Raw genomic sequence first — 22,819 nt, 5'->3', positions numbered from 1 at the left:
AAACATATCACGGGAAAATATAAAGAGAGAAATAAAAAAAGAAAAATATGAAGAGAGATTTGAAATGTCTTGACACATCTTTCTCTTTTTTATTAGTAGAGACTCAAAAGAACGAAACGAGAAAAAATATGCGCATTCACATTTATAATGTAATATAACATAAAAAGTCGTATACATATATATAAATCATATACATAAAACTTTACGGCTTAGAAGAGATAAAAAAAATATTAAGAAGTATAAAAAATAAACACTGAGAGAAAATCAAGAATCGTGATATTAATTTGTTGAATTGAAATCAAAACTTTTGAAAGAACAATGGTAATCCATATACGTACGTGATTGTGCAACCAAATGTATGCACATATATATGTATTACAAAAGATGAGTTGTTAACAATCGTCCAAAATTTACAATTTGTACATCGAATTAAACTTAATCCACCATGTACACCGAGATTTGCGAGAAGCTTATCGCGAATACTAATCAACAAATATTAATTAATATTGCTGTAAGAATGTTTTTCTGTGAGAGATAAATTTCTTCCTTCTCGTTATAAAGGCGCGTTGGAAACAAAGTCTTTTGATGAGCGGTTGTTCCGTGAGATGAATAAATTTGCGTGGAAGACAAAAGATGTGTTACCGAAAATAAGGAAGACAAATCAAGTGTATCCGCAGGCGCAATTTTCACCGGAAAATTATATAGGTTTCGCTTTTTCTCTCTCTCTTTCTAATTACCGAGCTCAATAAAGCTCGTTGTCGCGTTGCATTAATGTTGAACACGCGTCACGTCGTCGCTTCAAAGTTGATGGCACGAAATAATCCAACGCTTGTAAACGTTTCCGGTGGGTGCATCGCGATAGCTACACACCCGTCGAGATGTCTTTTCGATTTTGGAGTATGACGCCTCGAGATGACGCTTACTGATAAGCGAATTATCGCGAAAAGATCAAGTACAGCGCGATTTAATCTCGAAGCGAAAATAATTTTTCACATGCTTCAGGTTGTTTTACTTGCGTGTAAAACTTCTTCGTGGTTTTTGAGAAAAGCATGGCTTTGAAATCAATCTTGTTATAATTTTAGACAGTCTGTTATATGAGGATAGAATATTCAGGGCTAAATGAAATTTGCGAGAAATATTATTATTCCTTAAAGGCCATATTTACAATGAAAATTCCATATTCTGCGCTACATTGTTGTTTTACATTCTTTTTGATGATGCATGTATTATATTAATATTTAGTTATCATATTTCCATATTAATAACAGGTAAAATACACATGGTGTTTTACGTGCGCGTATTTCTGCTGAATAACATTGCGATGTCATTTATCTTTGAAATAGGTAGAATTAGCACTGATACTTTGCGCGAGAGTGGAGCAAAGTGCACAACAATGAGAATTCGATGTACCGCGAACAGCGAAATGTGGTATTATTTATTATTCCGAGGGAAATCCTCTCCCGGAATATATCAGTGGAAATATGAGATAGCCACAATGCACAACACTTTGCTGCACGAAAATCACTCCTCGGCAAGCCTGGGAAATTTCTACTTTGATACGAGATCATCTAAGCTCTGCTCGGTTTTGCGTAGAATTAACAACCATCCTATTTGTAGCCACAATGCGTAAAAACAAAGAGGTAATGAGCTTTTCACGTACTTTCAAGATATTCGTCGTTAGTTTTCAGTGACAACAGAATAAATGTTTTATCATAGTTTACATGTATTTTGCTTCGTTCGAGTATTTAACAATCGACGTTTTTATGAAGCGCTTTTTTTAAATACGCTTAGCGGAATTATATTAGTGCGTTATTTTGCGCGGATGTTGCTGGCCGATCTACCGCCATCATGATGAAAATTTTCATGTGACCGGAACGCGACATTCACCTCATCGAAAGTTCATTTACGTGTCCTGCATTTACGAACGAACGGAACTCATTCTCTCTCTCTCTCTCCGTTTTGATTCAATCGATATTACGCTTTTACGAATGCACGGTACATCTTGCCGAAAGCAAGCAATGCGGTGCCAGTCTGTATTTTCCGGGTTTTTGATTAAAGTTTGACAAACAGTTGCTTACACACATAGCGGTTGAGAATTGTGGTTTCCAATCGCACCGATAAGGGATGTGTTTAAGCCAGAATAAGTAATCATCGAGAATTGATTTTGTTTTTAATGCAAATATATATAAAAACAATTATATGCTCTTTAAGTTCGGAAAGACGACCGGTTTATCTTTGAATGCGAAAGTCGAGTTTTGCAAATTGTCGGAAAACACTTTCGAATTGTCGCAGATCGGACAATAATTCTTGTTTTATCTCCGGCAAAAGAAAAAAAAAAGAAAAACAGACAGAAAATAAATTGGGCCGATTTGTTCTGATAAGCGGTCAACTCGCGGAAGTGAAAAGACCGAGCGGTTTGTTCGGTTATCTACAGCTTATTTCGTATAAAACGCTGTTTGAAACGGATCGATCGCGTGATGCGTATTAAACTATGCGACGTCAAATTTATCTTTTGCGCGGATTGAAACGTGCAATTTTCGGATTTGCGCGTGCTGAGTTCGCTAAGTTGCAGACATTAACTCTCGTTAAATATTCGATAAGATTCTTTTACAAGATCTGCGTTACCTGAGTTAAATTCTTAATATCGTTCAGGTTTTCAAGAAAAAAAAGTAACGTCATACAATAATTCTGTGTGCGAACAAAAGACAGATCTGTATAAAATCGACGATTATTACACAGAATCAGACAGGATAAAAATGTTTTTCAACGTTAGTAGGTATAAGTCAATTTATTTGCCCTACTTTTTTCGTATACTTTATCTTATTTTATCGACAATGGCGTAAATCATCTAACTTGGTAAATTGCTTTGCGTCGTGCCACACAGCAAATATATATATATATATTTTTTTGCATCCGTTCTCGCAATTTTTTTCTCTCTTCTTTATCTCATTTATTTCGTAATTCTCTCCGTCGTCGATGTTGGTTGTTGCGTTGGCGAATAAACGTGCGTCGGGGCAACAGTAATTGTAGGTTGTTTGTTTCTTTTGTACCTGGTTGTAGTACGTACATACCTGCATCGCTCTTTTCCGCGTGATTTATCTGTCGTTTCGCTCGCGAGTGATAGGTTAATTATCATTGTTATATAGCGACATAAAAAACTATCATTTCATCGATTTTGCAGCCGGTGCCAACAATTCCCTTTTGTCGCAATCACGGAAGTTGTTGCGCACAGCGAATGAGAATGGTCGCGGATTATGAAATTTTAATGATGATCATCGTAAGAGAGAGAGAGAGAGAGAGAGAGAGAGAGAGAGAGAGAGAGAGAGAGAGAGAGAGAGAAAATTCGCGCGAAAGTAGTCTATTAGTCCGGAAAAGAGATTCAATCCCCAACTCGAGGAGGAATTAAAATAAGGATAGTTTTTTTTTTCGATTTTGCTCGATGTGGCACACATTGCCTTTTTTGCAGTCTCTTCTTTCTTTATTACGCCGCATATGCGAGAATATTAAGAATGAATATTGAGTTTAAATATTTGCATATTTTTCGATCCTTTATATTTATTATTTGCATATTTGTATTTTTCGATGCTTATTTTTATCAGCGAGGTTGAATCAAACATCTGCAAAATTGTCTCTGCAACTTGAAAGAGATGAAATTTTTTTTACCGAGCATGTTATTTCACATTTTAATAACGTCGCAGCGGAAAAACGTGATTCTACGTGTACATATACGTACGGGCACATGTTCGCGCGCAAGATTAAATTGATCCATGTTGTTCACCTGTATCTAATCTCGCAAAAAAGCGCTACCATAAAGCGTTGCAAGCTATCTGTCCAATAAAAGATCCGAACGTGTGTGCACGCGTAATTTAATCATGAACTTTGACTTATAACGAAGTTCGAGTGTACATCTCGTGCATGAAGGATTGATTATCACAAAATCTACAAAGACCACCTGCGCCTAACACAGGTTGATTGAAGTCGGAAGGTCTTTTCTTTGACGTAAAGTTTCAAATTTAATACGCATCTCTCTCTTTCTCTCTCTCTCTCTCTCTCTCTCTCTTTTTGTGTTCAATTGATCGAAGAGCTGTTTTCTACACATCACCGGTAAAATGACATTTTAATCTCAATTTCAAATAGCTATCGCTTATTTTCATAATAAACTCGACAAGATATTTACTGCTGTTGTAATAACGCTGAAATAATATTTAATAAAAATTGCGTGTCAAAAATTTCAAAATCTTATATTTGATCTTTTTTTAAATTTCTAATATATACAGTACAAAATTGCTTATTTGCGTAAGACAGTTGCTTAATTAAAACGAGTAATTTCTCCTCTCTCTTTTGTGGGTAATAAATTACCGATTAACTTGATTTTCTATGTTTTCGCTTTTAACGGCGCGTTTGCGTATATTTGATTAGTTTTACAATTTTCCGCGGCACAAAGTAAAATATAGCATGCGAGATTGGAGCGTAGGTCGATTGGACGTCGAAGACACGCTCCGCCGATAATTTCATTAATCACTTTCGCGTCGCATCGGTCGCGTAGCACATCGTTTTATATCGTCGCGCACACGGGCGTGCTATTATAAATCGCGTTAGGGCTCTTACAGAGACAAGAAGCGCGGCCAATCAGCGTTTCGCTTTGCAGACATAGCAGATATGGAACTTCCGGAGCGCGTTAAGTAGAATTTAACTTTTGCGACGTGTCAAGATCGTACGAAGGCGGAGTATAGTTACTTTCAGTAATGTTCTCACATGTTAGCTCAGTGGTCTACTATTTTATGCTACCGTCTGATCTACATATTCTTTGTCATTGCCGATTCGGCAATCATCCAATGTGATGTGGTCGATTTCTTGCGATCTGCGATTTATGTCGGTTAAACGCTTTACGTGTGTTCGCGAAGTTTTCTGCGTGAAATATAGTAGAGCAATCGAAATAGATATAAAAAGAAGAAAGCCATCGAAATCTCAGCTACTTCCGCGTTAACCGCGCGCATATCGTGTCCGCGCATGCTCTCACCACTCAACTCTCGGATACTCTGGCGTAATTACTGCACTATTTTTGATGAATTAAAACGTCCCTTTGTATGCACACATCCGCGAGAGACTTTGGCTGATATAATTGCGTGCATGTGTACACAACGGGATCATTAATCGTTGTGAATATAGCGGCGAAATTTGTGTCCGGTAAAGTGTCAAAAATTAATCATGCAGTGGCGATAATAAATCATAACTGTAATGAGATTATTTCGTCAAATCGGTTTATATTTCATCAGTTTATACTTCTCAATAATTCTATTCTCTGTGTGTGCGTGTGCGTAACGTAGTTACAAAATATTTTTAAATTTAGAACTCGGAACTCTCAACAAATGTTTTCTCTCGAGACTTAAAAAATAGTTTTGTAACACTTTTCTAATAATATTTACATGTATGTATATGCTACATAATTGTTCTGTTTCAGATAGCGAAACTGTTCTCTTACACGTGGACGATGGGTCTCTTTCTATGCAAAGCGGTGCATTACATGCAGAGCGTATCGGCTATCTGCTCGGTTGTTACTCTTACGGCTATGTCGATCGAAAGGTAAGATTATTATTCGTGTCAGATCAATTATGCTGTTACGTATAATTGTATGCAAATCATAATCGGGTAAGTTTGAATAATACAGGGATACATAAAAGCATTGTATCGTAAAAGGATTCACGTTTGTGTCAGAGAGCAAATATTGTAATACTATTCTTGTGTACGTAAAGTATCGTGTCATAAGTATCGTGTCGTAAAGTATTATGTCATAGTTCGCATACATTTGGATCGATACCGTATTTTGAAGTTATATTGTGCATTGATTTAAAAATGTCAATAAAAATAACGTATTTTACTATTAAAATGTTAGTACATATTAGACCTTTTATTATACAGTATACAATTTATATAAATATATAATACTGGTTATTTGCATTTTATTAGATAAATAAATAATATTATTTATTTGCATTATTGCTTGTTATTAATTTTTATTAAGAATTGTGAAATAAATGAATAACGTGAATATAAGTTTAAACGCCGATTAATTAAAAAACTACGATATACATAGAACTATGCGTAACTACAATTGTGGTGCGTTCACATATTGCAGACAATGTGTGCAATAAATGGCAGAAACTTGAGTTTCCAGTACGAACAATTGCAACATTGAGGCTTTTGTGATACAATGCTGTACGCTGTCTAAGCTGTCACGAGTGCATAACAAAATTTCAAAGTTTCTTATTTAATAAAAAAACGGCCTCTTATTTTGCAGCAATTACATTTCGTAATTTTAAGATAGTAACTAAATGTGAGCGCGATTTGCAGAAGTAGATATTCATTATGTCATTGTGATATACAATTCTCTCACTTGTACAGCAATATTATACGTCACATGTAATGTACGTCACGCGAATTATGCAGACGCGCATGCAATACACACATATGTGTGTGCGTGTGTGTGTAATATTACGGTATTATAATATTGAAATTGTACTACATTAAAAGGCAGAAAAAAAGTAAAAAGTCGCGAAATATGATCATTTGATATCGATTAACGATGAAAAACACAAGTTTTTACTTTTAAAAAAAATTTATACTAATGTAACATACAAAATTTTACGCTCTTTATATGTAGTTTTAAAAGCTTTAAAATTTTATTATTTTAACACCAATAAATTAATATTAATATTAAATAATATTCGATTCTATTCTAACTAACTTTGATAGCAACGTTAAAATGACGTGTATCGCCTATATTTTTTGAGAAAAGTGCTAATGAAATTTTCACATTAATATTCCACGCACTAATTCTTAAGAAGAACTTATTTCTCGTCAACGTCTTTTCGTAAGAAAGTTGTACAGAAATTTGTTACAGGAATCTGTACGACTTTCTTACGAGAAAAACGTTGACGACAAGGAGAGTTCTCAGGAGAAGATGTTCTTCCGGCCGCTTGAAGCAGAGACAGGCGTTGTTCTTTTATCTAGCCCCAACTGATGGTCTTGTTCTGCATAATAATCTTTATCATCCTACTCTCTTCATGATCAAATTCTGTTGCCGGCAATTTCCGTCACTGCGCGCACGATTAAATGACAGCGTCGCGAACACTTTGAAATTAAATACCTGCCATTAATCCGAAAACTTGCGATCTATGTTTGTGTGTCGGAGCGCATCTTACGGATCTCACTACCCGGATATTTGCCTTTTTTATGACGCTCTCGCTTTATCCTCGCTAAAACCGAGGAGCTAGTGGAAGAGATTTTTTTTTCGCCTTGAACTTTTCCTCCCGCGTGCCATCTCGGATTCCGTGACAGTGACATTGCCGTACCTCCGAGTTAAATGAGATTAAAGTGGATTCCAACGTTTGAGGTAACGTTGGATATCCGGAACAATTAATTATGCGTCTCTGTTTCTCTTTCCCTTTCTCTATTTCTCTCTTACACACTCTCCAGCTCTTTTCTTCGGCGCAATTGTTACATCTCCGTGAAAAAGAATACGCGCAGCGCGTATAGCAATTACAACAGGCCCTCAGCTATTTCTTACTGCTTGACGCTTATCCGAAGATGACAGTCTTTTGATATCTTTGAAGTAAAGAAGTCAAGTAAAAAGCATTTTATTCTCTCCCTTTTTGAATTTAAGGCAATTAAAGCTGCAATTACTTCGCTAAAAAAGATACTTTTGTAGTAATATCGAAGTACGCAACTTTTTAATCATTTTATTTTTATAATTGCAGTAAACCAGAGAAAAATACGAAGTACATAAAAATAGAAACTAAAACTGAGAGAAACTGAGTAGATAGAACTTGGTAGATATAACCTGATAGAAGGCAAAAATTAAATTGTGTGTATGACACATTTTTAATATGTAAAAGGCGCTTTACTTTTTGTTATATAAGATAAAAAGTGACTTCTCACTTATTGCACGTGCGGGCGCGCGATATTACGATTCGATTGAGTCAACCTAGTTTTATCACGGATTTTGTTGTACATAAATCTTGTTTGCACACGCAAATGCTTCGGTTTTATGTGCTCTATATATCAGGCTGACTCCGCGAATGCATTTCTCATATGTTTTGCTATAAAATTGAAAAATTCTAGCTTCGATTTATGCTCACATATGAAGAGATTCAAATATAAGCATTACAATCTTTTTTTCATATTTCTTAATGCAAAGATTAATCGCAAAGATTATTATTATAATTAAGATAAATGTAACGTTTCAAAATTAAAAAATTACGATAATTTAAAATACTTTGTTATAAGTTTTCGCGAGCATCGTTGATACTATTAGCAGTAATTTCATTCTTGAAGCAATTTCCATTCGATATTTGCTTGTTAGGAACTTAATCCGCGACGGTGTAATTACTGAGCAAGACATTTAATACATCGAATAGATCTGTAAATGTCAAAGCGCTATCTAATGACACTATCAAATAGGTAGAGAAAATAACAGTTAAGTATATAATATTTAATTTACATTCTATTGTATAATCTTGTAAAACAAAATTAACGTGAGCACAACATTGAAAAAATTATTAACAAAATGAGATAATATTTTAATTATTTTCTCTAATATTTTGTTATTTGATTTTGGTTATAATTAATATTTTTAATATAAATAAATAAAACACGCTTGAAATATAAATATAATAATAAGGTAATAAAATAAGGTCAAACGAGCAAAGATCAGGGTGTTAGTATAATATAATATAATTCATAGGTAACAAAATGTTAATAATATAATAGACGCTTCGACTCTGACTTCAGTCTGTTAAAACACGCTATTTAAGTCGTATACGGTAATAACCAAAATTCTCGCAAAAATAAACGGAGGTTTAATGTTGAAAAAGTCTTTCGGTGATAATTTCAGTTTTGATTTTTATTTTCTGAATAAAATACAAGCAACAACATGATCCGGACACGACGAACGTGCGCCAAAATCAATAAACGCGGAGTCTAGTTCTCTCGCCAAGTTTTGGAAACACTTAACGCAATTTTCCTCAGTGGTCGGCGGAAAAAAGTCATCGAAACGTCAAAAGCGCACGTGATCCTGACCGGCCATTTCGTCGTGCGGTCGTGAAACGATTTTACACAAGCGATAAAAAAAAGAATCCGGAAATAGCCGTTCGTTCCATTTGCTCTTATCGTTGCCCCGTCGTCTGATTGGCACGAGCATCGGATGCAACGATTCGGGCAATTTGTATTCATGACGATAATAGCGGTGCCGAAAACAACGAAAGGGACTCGTTTTCTCGTTGCTCACGTGAATAAAAGAAGAAACTCAAGGTAGGAAAAACGACGTAGTCCGTTAAATTGCGTAAATTGCTCCGACCGATTTTCCACCCTATTACGCGATTTGGTCCACCTACTTGCTATAATTTTGTTCCTCTTTCTCAGATCAGGATTTAACCGGCGGGAGACGAAATTTTCTTCCTTTTGATAATGTCCTCGGCTTAACTTTCCTCAAGTTTTCTCCTATTTATAATATTTTCCACGGCTGATTTTTCCTCATACAGTATAATCCCCGCGGAATACAAAGAAATATTTCTGTGCAAGACATTTGATACTCTTCTTTTAATTAATTAAAATTAATATAAAATTATGTTTTCAGTAAAAAAAATATCTATTACTTATATTCTTTTACGTTATAATGTTATTTCTTGGAATTAAAGCTTTATCCGTTGAATTTTATTTTGTTTGAATATATTCCGCATAGAAATTCTGCGAAGCACACATTTTCCAAGATTGCTTCGACCGCGCTATTCGATTCGTACACCGTAGTTGCGAGTTAAAAAGGGGATATGTTTAATATTAGAAGTGTACCTACGATAGTCGATTTCGCGCTCGGGTTCTATCTCGGTCGTGCAATCCTACGAGACGATACTTATTCCGAGATAATCACTTCGACAAGAGTATCATAGCCGATGTGGACCGCAAATGAAACTCTACACGACTCAGTTTTTCACGCCGTTACGCGATCTTTTTCATCGGATTTTGTGTTATCATATTTTTGTGCTGCGGGCGGAACGTGAAATAAATTCAGATTAATATCTGTGCCCACGCGCGAGCGATTTTGCAAAAAAAAAAATAATATGTCTTGTAAGATGAAGTGAAATACACTTTAAATTTATTCTTTGAATGACATTTAAAAACTTTCTCTCGACAAATACTTCGACAATTGTACTTTATTCTTTTGCAATTGTTCATGTTCATTGGAACATTTTTAATTAAAAACCATTGACATTTATCCGATATATCTATATTAAAATAGAGAAGGCATAACGAGACAATTAATTTTAATTAACTCAAAAAGTTGTGAATGATATTATTTTTTCAGGTATTATGCAATAGTGCATCCAATGAGAGCGCAGTATACGTGCACTATCAGTCAAGCTCGCAAAATCGTGATAATTACCTGGATCGCGGCATTTCTGCTCGGGATTCCAATGGCGTTTACACAAGTACGTATATATTTTCTAAAAAAAATCTACTCTGATTGATTTGTTTTTAAGTTCATTGCGCTCTATTGTTTTTGAATTTTCAATTTTTAGTTCTCAGCAAGTGTTTTAACATCTGCATCTGAAATCTCATACATTAAACAAAGATTTCCATCTAAATACGTAAAAAAATTCGATGTATTTTCTCATTCAAAAGTAATTTGTTTTCTTTCACTCATCATTTTGCCAGACGTTATTTACCGATGTAATAATTTTACGAAGAAATATCGGCTTTTCAAGCGTGTAAAAAATACATCTGCGTGTTTTTCGATGAATGTTTGAATCGGTTTGTATATCGCGGGTTGATACTATGATGTGAAATATAAAGTCACATGTACCCAATCTGAAAACACCCTTTTGCACGTATAAGCGGCATATAAATATAAGTTCGTTAAGATAGTAAAGTGTTTGATTTCTATATTACGCCAAACGATATTAAGCGCGTTTAAAAGCAATTTTTAATTAAACGCAAATCGTAACATAATAATATATACATTTGCACACTTTTGCGCTGGTAATTACTATTTGTTTTGCATACTGTGGCATTTGCTTCTATATTTGCATACTCGATTGCCGCAATATGATACTTCACTGTATGTCCCTTTTGCATACGCGCGTTAAGCGTCCGCGAAATTCGAGAACGATACGCCCCAGTTATGCGCGTCCGATAAAGCAGTGATACATATCCGCCCACTACTATCGCTACCTTGAAAGGAAAAAAGATATATGCCCGTGATAATCGGCCGTATAGCGGAAAATCAGTGGAAATCCGACGTGATTAGATTTCCATTTGACGGAAACCTCCCGATGGTTCCCGATAGTACTCTTCCAGATAGAAAGCTCGAGATACGTTTTGCACATATTGCTCGTTATCTAAACATAAAGTGTCGCTGAACAGCCGAGAGAAGAGATACTGCTAAGTCATCGGTCTGCTTTAATGTTACGTGTACCTCTTCAATTTCAAAGTTCTGTTTGTAGAGGAAACAAAGATTGTTTTTCTAATAGAATTACAATCAGCGTAAAATGTGGAAAGGTGATGTAAAATGATGTAAAAAGATAAAAGTTGATAAGAAAAAGTTTAAACTTTATATTCCTTAAAGAAAACTTTTCGTAATGTCTCCATGTGTATTATGTTCTCTACTCAACAATAAATTATCTATGTTTAAATAAAGGAAATCTCGTACGTTAATTAAAATATATATTAGTTTCTAATAAAAAATAATTTTCAATAATTTTTAAACATGTATGATCGAGTTGACGTATTTATTTTCATATATATTTATGACGAGAGAAATATTGTTTATTGAAAAACATTATGCTCACGATTTATTTGTGCGACAAATTTTATTGCGATATTATATTTTATGATAATTCTACGATACGCTGTGTGTGTAATCACGACTCGCGTACACTCACACTCGGAACGTAAAATTTACTTTCCGAAGAATATAAGCGTTCTCGAGTGTTTTCGATTTGAGAAATAAAAAGAAATTTTTATTAACGATACAACGAGATATATATTTTCTTGAATTGATTCTTGTAGAATCGCGTGCGAGAGAGACAAGAAGAATAAACGAAGAGATAAAATAAATGAAATTTTTGCGTCGATCTAGCACGAAAGTTATGGTTTGTCGAGAATAAAACACGAGGGAGGAAGGAGAATGCGATATCTGAGAAACAAAAATAGTTTTCATTCTTCGCAAAGCTTTGAGGAACTTCATTTATAGCGAGAAAGAAGAAGCAACGCGTGGGTTACGCTATGCCGCAACGTCATTTTCTTTCCTCGTCACACAAATAAAATCGCTTTAATTTTTCTCGTCCGAAGCTTATCAGAAACTAATAAAGATCACGTATTGTGTACGGGTTGTTTCTCAACTTTTTCGTTGAAAGGAAAACTCTGTCTCTTTTTATCTTTTCTGTATTTGTTGCGTGCAAAACACAAATATTTAGTAACAAGCAAAACCGATCTCAAGTTTTTGCGTGAATAAAAAAAAAACTCAAAAAAATATTTGAAATCGTTTTCTCGGCAATGGCATTGGCAGTCTCTTTGATCAAAAGGACTTACACCGCGCAGAATTAATAAAGCGAGACGTTGATCCTTTTTATGACGTGGCGAAATAAACGTGGGCGTCATAAAAAATTCTCATACCCGTGGAATTTTATTGTCCGCATATATAAATGCCTGTCTAACGACTGAATAAAACGTTGCGAAGTGAAAAGCGACGCGGAAAACGCGTGTTTTTTACACGCTCCATTGCAGTTTTTGTGTTCGCCGTGAGAAAGTCGCTTTTTTTTAAGTCTTTTGCTCACCTGTCGCTAATTTCTTACGTTACTGTTTTTTTTTTCAGACGCATAAAAAAGTCGGACTGAGATACATTGCTTACTGGTGCGTGCGCGATTCCGAAGCCGCGCTTCTGTGGCGAGCTCACGAGGTTTACATGCTCGTCGTGGTTCTTTTGCTGCCGCTAATCGTCATGACGTTTTGCTACACGACCATCTGTTGGGAAATCTGGCGTGTTATGAAGCGCCGGCATCACATGACATCACGACACGCGTAAGTCCGATGGAAAAATCCGGTTTAATTCGTGCTTTTCTTTTTTTTCTAATTTTTTGCTTGAATTGCCTTTTATCGTATTTGCAGGAAATGGGAAAGCGATCTTTTTACAAAAACATATTTTTACACTCAGATTCTAGATATAATAAAACTTATTTTTTGAAACAAGAATCTGAGGAAGTCGCCAGCAATGTTTTGCGCGCGTTGCTGTGGTGATGTTGTTTTGATAAACAATATTATCGCAAAGAGCAATACTGTTATCGGAAATATTAATTCGCACGATCTGTTATTAGTACAGTCGAAATTGAACAGATCCTCGATTTTATTAATCATGAAATCTTTCACGCGCACAAAAAAAACATTCAAAAATTTGAAATATATTATATATATAGACTTATAAATATACATTGTATATATAGACTAAAATCGATAGCCTATTGATTGAAGGAGAGACAGACAAATAAACAATAAAACAACAACATATTAAATTTCAGCAGCGGGACGACATTTCGCAAAACGAGCGAAAAACGCATACGTTTTTGATCGTTTTTGAACGTTCTGATTTCCGTCGCTTGTCCACTATTGTGTCCAGTAATCGATGTGAATCCGATCATGTCGTATATTAATTTATACGTGACGTTTATGAACGCGAACACGGCACTCTACAAATGACCGGATAAACTGATATTTGCCTTCTATGATGATAGCCCTGAAGCGACTCGAAATCCTGTTTTGCATCTGCTTCGTATAAAATGCCGATTATTTTCTCGGTGTCTTACATATCGTTTGTTTTTTAATATCATAATATCTAAAAAACACAAAAATGTTAATTTTCAACATTTTGGTGAGCGACTCGAGGCGCATCGGTGGTTTTAAAATTAGCGAAACATTCGACACTTACAAATAATCTTTTTAAAGTGCACGCAGTGATATACGCATAATTCGATCCAGGAAACAAACTCTCGGTAATAGACGCAAGTCGCATCGCTGATAGCGTTTCTTTCGGGGAAGTGCAATCCGCTTGAAATAGATCGAGGACGATCGGGCAAATGTAATGACGAATGCAGAAATGCATTTAGATTTTACGACTCAACTAGATTTACTGGTTTCCTTTACGTCTCACATGCGAAACATATTCACGCATAAGCGCGCGCCTCGAAGCAGTCGCTCGACACATTTCGGACATAGTTCGAGAAAATATTTACTTTGTTTCAATAATTGTGTAATGTAATTTGATACAAAAGAAGCAAAATTGCGTTTATTTTTGTAGAAGTTTCTTCTACTCTTCTGTTTCTTACGGAAGCAGAAAAAGAAGAGAAAAAACTTATTTTTATCTGCAGTTTTGAAATTAGCTTTCTAATTCTCTTTATTACTGACAAATGTAGATGCAACACATGTAATTAAACAAAAACAATTCCTTTTTAAGATAATGAGTATCTAACAAAGAATTACGATCCACTGTGCTCGGTTAAATGAAAATAATTTTAATAATTTTGTGTGTTTGTGGAAAATGCACACGGAAATATTTCTACGTGAAAAATCAATTATGCATTTTAATCAAACGCATGGGAAAGCGTATTCTGATTGAATCGATTGCTTTATCGCTACTAAAATGCCGTGTATACGGAGAAGTGCTGCTGTTGAATTAACCAGTTGCGTGGAAAGATTAGTACTTCCAAGAGACGGAGATATATAGAAAAATTTCTGCAGCGCAAAATTTTAATAAAAACTCACTGCTGAATTCGCGCGCATGTAAAAAAACTATTTAGGATAAACTTGTCGTATGTAAGACTAAAAAAAAAAAAGAGAGAAAAAAGATAACCGTAGAGGAAAAATGATATCATAACGTTCTCGATATTTTTTTTACTGAAATAAAAATGTTTCATCGCGTTGCGCTTCCCGACAGAATTATTTACTTTTCTTAGAAATAATTTCTTTTCGTAAAATGTCGGTTGAAATTTAACAAGCTACATCGAAGAGTAACTTTAAATTACTAAGAAACGAAGTATTATATTTCAATACTACAAAAGTTTGCTTTGCTCTAACTAAATAAATTAAATTTTAGATATGAAGAAGATTTCTCCTACGAAAGTTCAAAATTAATTTCACGTCACTTATATCATTTACTTCTAGATTTGAGCTATTGCTTTCGGATATCTTTCTGTAATCCGTTTTGAAGCTCTGAATGCAGCCACTATATTTTTGATCCATTTATATTTCAAAACGTTCCGAATTACCGTACACATAGAATTCACGCGCGATAGATCCGCTTACAGATAATCGGAGCTCAGCTTTAATCTGTTTCAGACTAAATCCAAATAGTTTGGATACGGAATCTATACCTATGACGCAACGGCAGGGTGGAAACGAGCGAAAATCGCGTAAAGACGACGACGACGAGTCACGGACTATCAAGCAGGTTTGATTTTGTTCAACTTTGTTTTTGCAACACAAACAAAGTTGAAAACCTTAGTAAATTTAAGAAAAGATTAGTTTGAAAAAAAAAAAAAAAACGATTTCGGATGGTTTTAACAGCTTGAAGTTGTCAAACTTGTATTTTAACTATCAGAAAGTATCGAGAAACTACTAAAACCGCATCGACTCGCGCTCTGCCAACAGGTGGTGAAGATGCTGGTAGCTGTCGTGGTGCTGTTCGCCATCTGCTGGGCTCCTATGCTTATCGATAATGTCCTGACCGCTTACGGTGTCTTCCCGCGTATCAAACACGGAGCGCACAAGCACTTCAACACCGCGTTTCAGTTGATGGCCTACTTTAACAGGTATGTTCTCGAGTTCGACTGGGAAATTAAACACACGGGAGCCATTAATTTAAAAACCGACCTCTCAAGCCCTTAGGGCGATCTTTCCTTCAAGCAGTCGCCGTCGCGTAGACGGTTATCTCGTGGGAATCGTTCGTAGACTTGTATTATCAGTGGAAAAACCACATTGCTAGTCAGCCGTGGGTATCCGACAAATAAATCTTACAGCTATTTGCGCGAGTGTGCGTCTTTCTCTACTTTCGTTACTTCGTTACTTCATTATTATTTAGTTACTTATATGTTTTTTCTGTTATTTTTCTTATTATTTAAATTTAATTTTTATAATTTAATTTTTTAAAAAAACTTTTTCTCCCGAGTTTAAAAAGTAGTTAATGCATGTTAACTGACGAGAATGTAACTTTCTCTTTAGAAATAACAAAATACAGAAATATGGAACAACTTCGTTGTTTCGCAAAATAATCAAGTTAGATATCGCGTCGCCACTTATCAATTCGCAAAGTTGTTTGGTGGAGTATAGCACAGGACCTACAAAGTTAGAAACCTCGGCACTCTGTGTGCATACATCCACTCCTCTCTGTTTAATATTTATATCTCTCTTCTCTTCAGTATTACACTATATTGAAATTGTTTGTCGTTCACAAAACACTATTCACATTCTTCGAAACAAATTTAATTGATGGCTTTTTTACAGTGTGCCACTTTGAAAAAAAAATAACACGGGTGCGCGATGCGCACCGTTATACCGCCTCGCATGCAAATACGATATTTTCGCTATATTTTTCACGAACATAAACAACACGTACGTATTTACAATATCCGACTATCAAGTTAGATCCTCAAGTGTGTTTCAAACGTTTTAAACAATTAATCTATTTGCCGAGCGCGCAATTGAATTAGGATTTTTTTTACCTTTAGATCTATTCAATTGCCTTGTGAATAAGCTATTCAGAAAAATGTACATTTTTAAAACATTCATGTTCATGAACGTTAGAACTAAAAAAACCAAAATTTAGACGTTTTGTTCGCATTGTCCGCTGTTTGGGACAAAATACAGAGAGCTTCGCAGTAGCGTCAAATTGATTTAAAAATATAAATTTCTTTTGACACGAGAATAAAACTGAATTTTTCAATAATAATATATCTCTGTACAATCACAGAAATGATTTGAGGTTGACGGATTTCTCGCGTTTCTGATACGCGTGAATTTTCGCGTTCTGAGAATTACGTTGTGCGTGGGCTTAATATAATTACATTTGCATTGAAATTGGAATATGTGAGGTTTGATTATCTCAGTATTGAATCGCGAAAACAGAGCGTGTGCGAAATTGTGTTCGCCGAATGCGCGTTAATTTTACCGTGTACTGCTGTTCTTTTTTTTTTTTTATTCTGGTTTTACATTTCTCGGACGCGCAGATTGATATCTCTAATAGCTACCTTCGATTACAAACCATGTGTCATTTTGATAACTACCTTTGATCAACTTAACAAGTGATACTGTACCAGACAACAGCGTGAATGCAATAGATAATCTACATACTATTGAAGTGATTTACATCATTACGAGAAAATTTGCCTTTTCTCCGCCTTTCTCATCGTTCTTCTCTCGCTTTCTGCTCGTTTCTTTGCCCTTTAAAAAAATTACTGTATTACTTCTTATTGCGAAATAATTTTAAATTCAATCTTTAATTTGATTTGACTTTTTTTTATTCTCGTACGTGAGAGGAAAGCTCTTTTTATGCAGATATCTTCAATTTTGATTTCGCGTTGGAGAATATATCTGTGACAAAAAAATGTTAAAAGATATCTGAAAGGAAGTATTGAGTTTTTGAATTTTAATAAGTTAAAACTTGAAAGAAGTGGATAAATTTTTGATGAATTTTTAACACAAAATCGATGTTTGCTTTAATGACGATTATCGATATATTTAATGCCGAATACATTTACAATTGTAGCAAGTTTTTTTTATTAACTTTTTGCCAAGAAACCGTCAATTAAGCTTATAAAAGAATTTGTTGTCAAAAGGAAATATGATAGACGAGAAAGAGCCTGCATTGTGCGCGGACATGAGAGGAGAGCGGCTTAAAAAAGAATCTGCCACGAATATATAATGCGCTTTATGTTGAACATCTAATAAATACTTCATTTTGTTCTTTAAATAACATTTTTAATCATATTTTCGCTCAATAAAAATCTTTTAGAGGAGAAAAGTGTTACTTTTTGTAGCAGTATCACATTACTTTTAGTTCGTAAGTTTCGAAGTACAAAAGACACCCTTTTTGTAAGCTACTCTTAACTTTCTTTTTGTAACTGGACGAGAGAAAACTTTTGTGGAAGGGTTCGACAAGTTTGCCAAGTTCGACCTGCGTCTCAAGAACTTGGTCTCATGCAAACACACATCTACGTGTGTAAATCCACAAGAAAAAAGCGCAAAAATCTATGACAGTAAAAGCTAGGTCACGGCTCCGCTACACTTCTTGTTTCTACTTACCTAACAACTACGAACGATCTTTGAGGTTTTGCCGCAGTCTGGTTTAATGCACATCTCGAAAGCCGTCCCCTTATTTGTAAGTCTGTTTCTTGCTAAATGCCCGAAGTTTCATCAGGGACAAAACGAGAGAAGCGTTTTAACTTTTATATTAAATATAAAAACGGACAAAAATCATCTCTCTGCTTATTTGATAATTAATATATTATAATTAATATATTATAAAAGAGAAACTATATGTTTCCTGGCGCTTTCTTTGAATATTTGTGATACTGTTTCTTCGTCGTATTTTTATTCTAGAAAGTCGATGCGCGAGACACGTTTCAGATAAAATAATCGATACGGCTATTCGCATCGCAAAATAGCGTATCATAGAAATTGCCGCGTTGCATTAATCGCGTCGTCTTCCTTCAGTACTTTTGCATTTTATTCATTACAGATCAACGTGATTTTTCAATCACACCTACATTCCGCATTTTTAAATCCGATTTTGGCGTTGCAGCTGCATAAACCCGATAATTTATGGGTTTATGTCGAAGCACTTCAGGGAAAGCTTCTTGTCGGCCGCCTGCGGCGGATGGTGGATTTGCTGTCCCAGAAGAGGCTATAGAGCATCAGTAACGAGGCATCCCAGCCTCAGCCAGACCAGAACCACCAGTATGAGGTATGCCGGTTTTCATTGTGTTCGACAGCGTCGCGTCGTTGAAGAGAATGAAAGGCAGAGAGGGAGCGTGAAAAGTGCGCGATCACTGAAAACGTTGTACACATTTCGCGTATATTTTTTTATATGATTATTGATAAAACTAATAGAGAGCGGTAATATTCTCTGCAGCGGTTAGAAAAAAAAAAATGGATTTAACTTTTTCTCACAACATATGCTCAAAAAATTTACACTACCATTTTCTGCGTATAACGTTTTTAATTTAATACAGCGAATTACGTAGGATTTATTTTTGCTTTAAAGAGAAGGGGGTGTGTGATGCGCAAGTCAAATTTGACGTAACAACATTCGTATGTTACGAAAGTCAATACATGTTACGGTATAATATCGCGGATGCAATAATTTACACAAAATTTACGACTCAAAACCGGTTGAGCTGAAATATGCGATTACATTTCTGTTTAAAATGAACCGTAAACTACCAACGCACCGTTACAAACAGACAGCCGGTGTCGCGCTTATAAAATCTTTCAGTAAACGCAACGTTTCACGAGAACGAGCTTGCGCACAGTACGTGGTGCAAGCAGATATTTTATCGCGTTAAAGAAATTAATGTTTACATGTGCATATTTTATATGATTTGCTCCGATAATAATACGTTTATTTATTTTAAAAACTCGATATAAAAAATACCTTTTTTTTATAGTAGATAAAAATGTATCAATTTTTTATACTCTGTAGATTTTGTGAGATCTATACTGCGTTTGCGAGTGTCACATTACAAAAAGATAACTATACGATTTACAACATTTACATTACAAACTTTGCTAGCTTACTACAACTTCGATACCACTTTCCGTTGGCAAGAACTTTAACTGTTCTGCGACGTGGTTTTGTTAGCGTGAAAATTCTCGATATTAACTCGTAAGCTCAAAGTTCTGCCGAAGTAAAGTCCTCCGTTTCTGCATGCATGATTCAAGGTGGATTCGAAACTCCTTCCATGAGTCGAAGTCCCGAAACTCGACCGACGTGCATCTCGTAGCCTACCCATGACACGTCTGCGGGGTTCGCAAGCCCCCGTGCAACCTGGTCGGCTCTGACAGCCAGAAATCTCGAAATCCCGCGCATGTTGCCACGCATGTCCGACTAGGATAGAGACCAAAATGGAGAACACGACTGGATCGAGGTAAACTAAATAGTCAGTCAACGTCGCTATTCATCTCGCACATATATACACATCCGGCATGCCGATTCCCGGTTCGGCTGCTTTATCAATCAATCGCAGCAAATCGAACGGCTAAATTAAGCGCCTTTCACGATGAATTGAAGGATAATGTCGAAAATTGGAGGATTTTCAGATAGAATCATACACACATTTTAATTGAACAAACATTCAACACAGAATATGCATATTTTATTGCACTAATTCTCTAATAATCGCATGTAAATATTGGTTTAACTTTCTTTTGTGGTTTGTAACAATATAAATATATCACATTCATTAATGTTTTATACTTGTTCGCTTATAAGTTTCTTCAAAATATAAAACAAGTAATTAAGCATTAGATATTGGATATCTAATGCTCTAGTAGATATCTAATTTTATTGCTTTATATTTTTTTTATATAAAAACTTATTTTTATTTTAATAGAATATTTTATAGAAGTTTTTTTACCTTTGTTCCACACACCAGAAACAAAACAATCACGGTTTCTAATTTGACCTTTTGATTTACTATCATGGTAACGCGCGAAGAGATTATATTCGCTTATTTGTAAATTGCGAACTAACCGCAACCCACCAATTTAATAGCTGAACTATATCCGGTTTTATCTCATGCCACGTACAGCAGTAAAAATAAATTTACAGAAACAATTTGTATATAATGTTTCTCGATCTAGTCGTGTACCGACGATGTATCCATTATTTAATTGCATAATAAGTTTATTATTTTCGAATGTACTGTGATACAAAAGCGATTTCATACGTATTGAAAATATATTTAATTTGGAGTTTTAGTAAATAGAAATTTTCTATCAAACTTGTGAAACATAATTTCAATTAAAATAAAAATTTCGAGTAACGAGATCGACGAAAGTATTGTATATTAAAAAAATAGAATAAGATGATTTGCTTTTCGATATAGCAATAGAAATAGCAATTTCTTCTCATTGCTGCATTGTAAATTTAATATTGTGCTTATAGCAAGTTTACAGATTGAAATAACGCTTCTTAATAAGTAACTAAATATTAAGAGTGCATTAAAAGCAAAGTTGCTTCATAAGTAGCAAAGTTTAATTTATCTTACTTAATTTATTTTTATCTCTGGATCACAAGTGGACTTTACTTAACAGAACTTTCTATTTTTCAACTTTAAATCTTTACACCTGCAAAATATTCACACACAGTAATGATATTTAAGAAAATTACACAAAAAACATGTATATAATCAACCATTTTTATAGCTTTTATTATATATCTTCTCTTATTATATCTATATGTATATATATATCATTAAAACATAGAAAAATAATAAATTTTAATTGGTCTGATAATGTATCTCATCGTAATCACGATAATTAATTATTCATCAATTTAACTTTTCGCAGTAACACTTTGCAGTTTTCATTCATGAAATATTGTTATGTCCGCAAACATTGACTCGTCTCTAATATTTTGCATTTTTGTAATATCTTGCAGGTAGAAAAATATGTTTTTTTGTGAGCATACGTAAGCTTATAAATACAAATAAGCTTTGTTTATCCACATGTTTCACGATTATATTGTGCAGGATGGCTTCAAAGTTACATAACAAAATATTATTTTTTATTGTACAACACAATTGTGCCGTTGTTTGACATGTATGCATGTACACACACACGCGCGCGCGCGCACACACACACATATATTTAAATTTCGTCGCTCGAGGATGGTATTTGTTGTAATAGTTTTTTGCGTCATAAAACCCGTCTCCGAAAGAATAAAAATCGGATTGCCTCGAAACGGAAGGGAATCAATTTGCGAGCCGTTTGTTTTTTCGAGCACGCTTCCCTTTGGCGCTTCGAGATGAGCGCGACTCACAAGTCAGATTTGCTTGTTCAAATGTAATCCGCTGCAGAACGTCTCTCTCGCGACTTTATCCTCTCTCCAAATTGTGCTCGTAATGATGAAATTCCATTGTCACGTGTCTCACCCTCTCGCTTCTCCTTCTCTTCAGCCGCCGTTTGCTTTCAGATGGACCTGATTCTTTCTTCATTCCCGGGTCAGGTCATCGGGAGAGGTCTCCGTCGGATAAGGATTGCAATTCCGACACGTGGGAGACGCGATTATAGAATTTACAGAGATGTAACACACGTTGACCGCTTGTTGATCCTTTTGTCCGCCTACGATCGACAGCTGTCGGTCTCAAGATGCTGAAGTGACACACAAGTTTCGTGAACAACTTTGCGGAGTTGCCGTCTACTTAGACACTCCCGCAAGTTAATGTAGTAAAGTAAGTCACTCACGACGTGTACACTCGTGATCTATTTATCAACGACTCTCTCTCTCGGCGCACCTCAACGCGTCGTGGCGGCATTATTACTCATTCGTCGCGTGGGCGAGATAATTGGACAGCTGATTAATTGGATAGTCGGACAATTGAACAGTTAACAATCAGAGCCTCGGTAAATATAGATGGACAGGTCAAGAGGATGAAATTTTAGATGTCGGCAACGCGGCCAGTAACGGATGACGATCGCATATCTAGGATAGTCATCAACAATGAGATATAAATAATTATAGCGTATAAATATAGAAATGAGTCGTTTTTTTTTTTTT

At 35.2% G+C, this 22,819-nt stretch overlaps 1 protein-coding gene across 3 annotated transcripts in view; it reads left to right on the top strand.

The window, feature by feature from the left end:
* LOC109859136 (pyroglutamylated RFamide peptide receptor-like) overlaps nt 1–22,813 on the top strand; it is a 47,530-nt gene extending 24,717 nt beyond the window's left edge. For 2 of the 3 annotated variants that reach the window (XM_020437083.1, XM_020437082.1), the window contains 8 exons: nt 5,462–5,583; nt 10,361–10,484; nt 12,869–13,074; nt 15,382–15,493; nt 15,694–15,854; nt 18,842–19,003; nt 19,981–20,186; nt 22,235–22,813. In XM_020437083.1, coding sequence (XP_020292672.1) covers nt 5,462–5,583; nt 10,361–10,484; nt 12,869–13,074; nt 15,382–15,493; nt 15,694–15,854; nt 18,842–19,003; nt 19,981–20,053 — 960 coding nt within the window. In that variant the 3' untranslated portion in view covers nt 20,054–20,186; nt 22,235–22,813. The remainder of the gene's footprint in view (nt 1–5,461; nt 5,584–10,360; nt 10,485–12,868; nt 13,075–15,381; nt 15,494–15,693; nt 15,855–18,841; nt 19,004–19,980; nt 20,187–22,234) is intronic. The other variant, XM_020437084.1, reaches the window with a different exon arrangement.
* The last annotated feature ends 6 nt before the right edge of the window (nt 22,814–22,819 follow it).

The sequence above is a fragment of the Pseudomyrmex gracilis genome, unplaced genomic scaffold (assembly GCF_002006095.1).
Source record: "Pseudomyrmex gracilis isolate BER0280 unplaced genomic scaffold, ASM200609v1 scaffold_242, whole genome shotgun sequence".
Classification (NCBI taxonomy): domain Eukaryota; kingdom Metazoa; phylum Arthropoda; class Insecta; order Hymenoptera; family Formicidae; genus Pseudomyrmex; species Pseudomyrmex gracilis.
The sequence above is the reverse complement of the archived record's forward strand: the minus strand, read 5'-3'. Positions and strand labels throughout refer to the sequence as shown.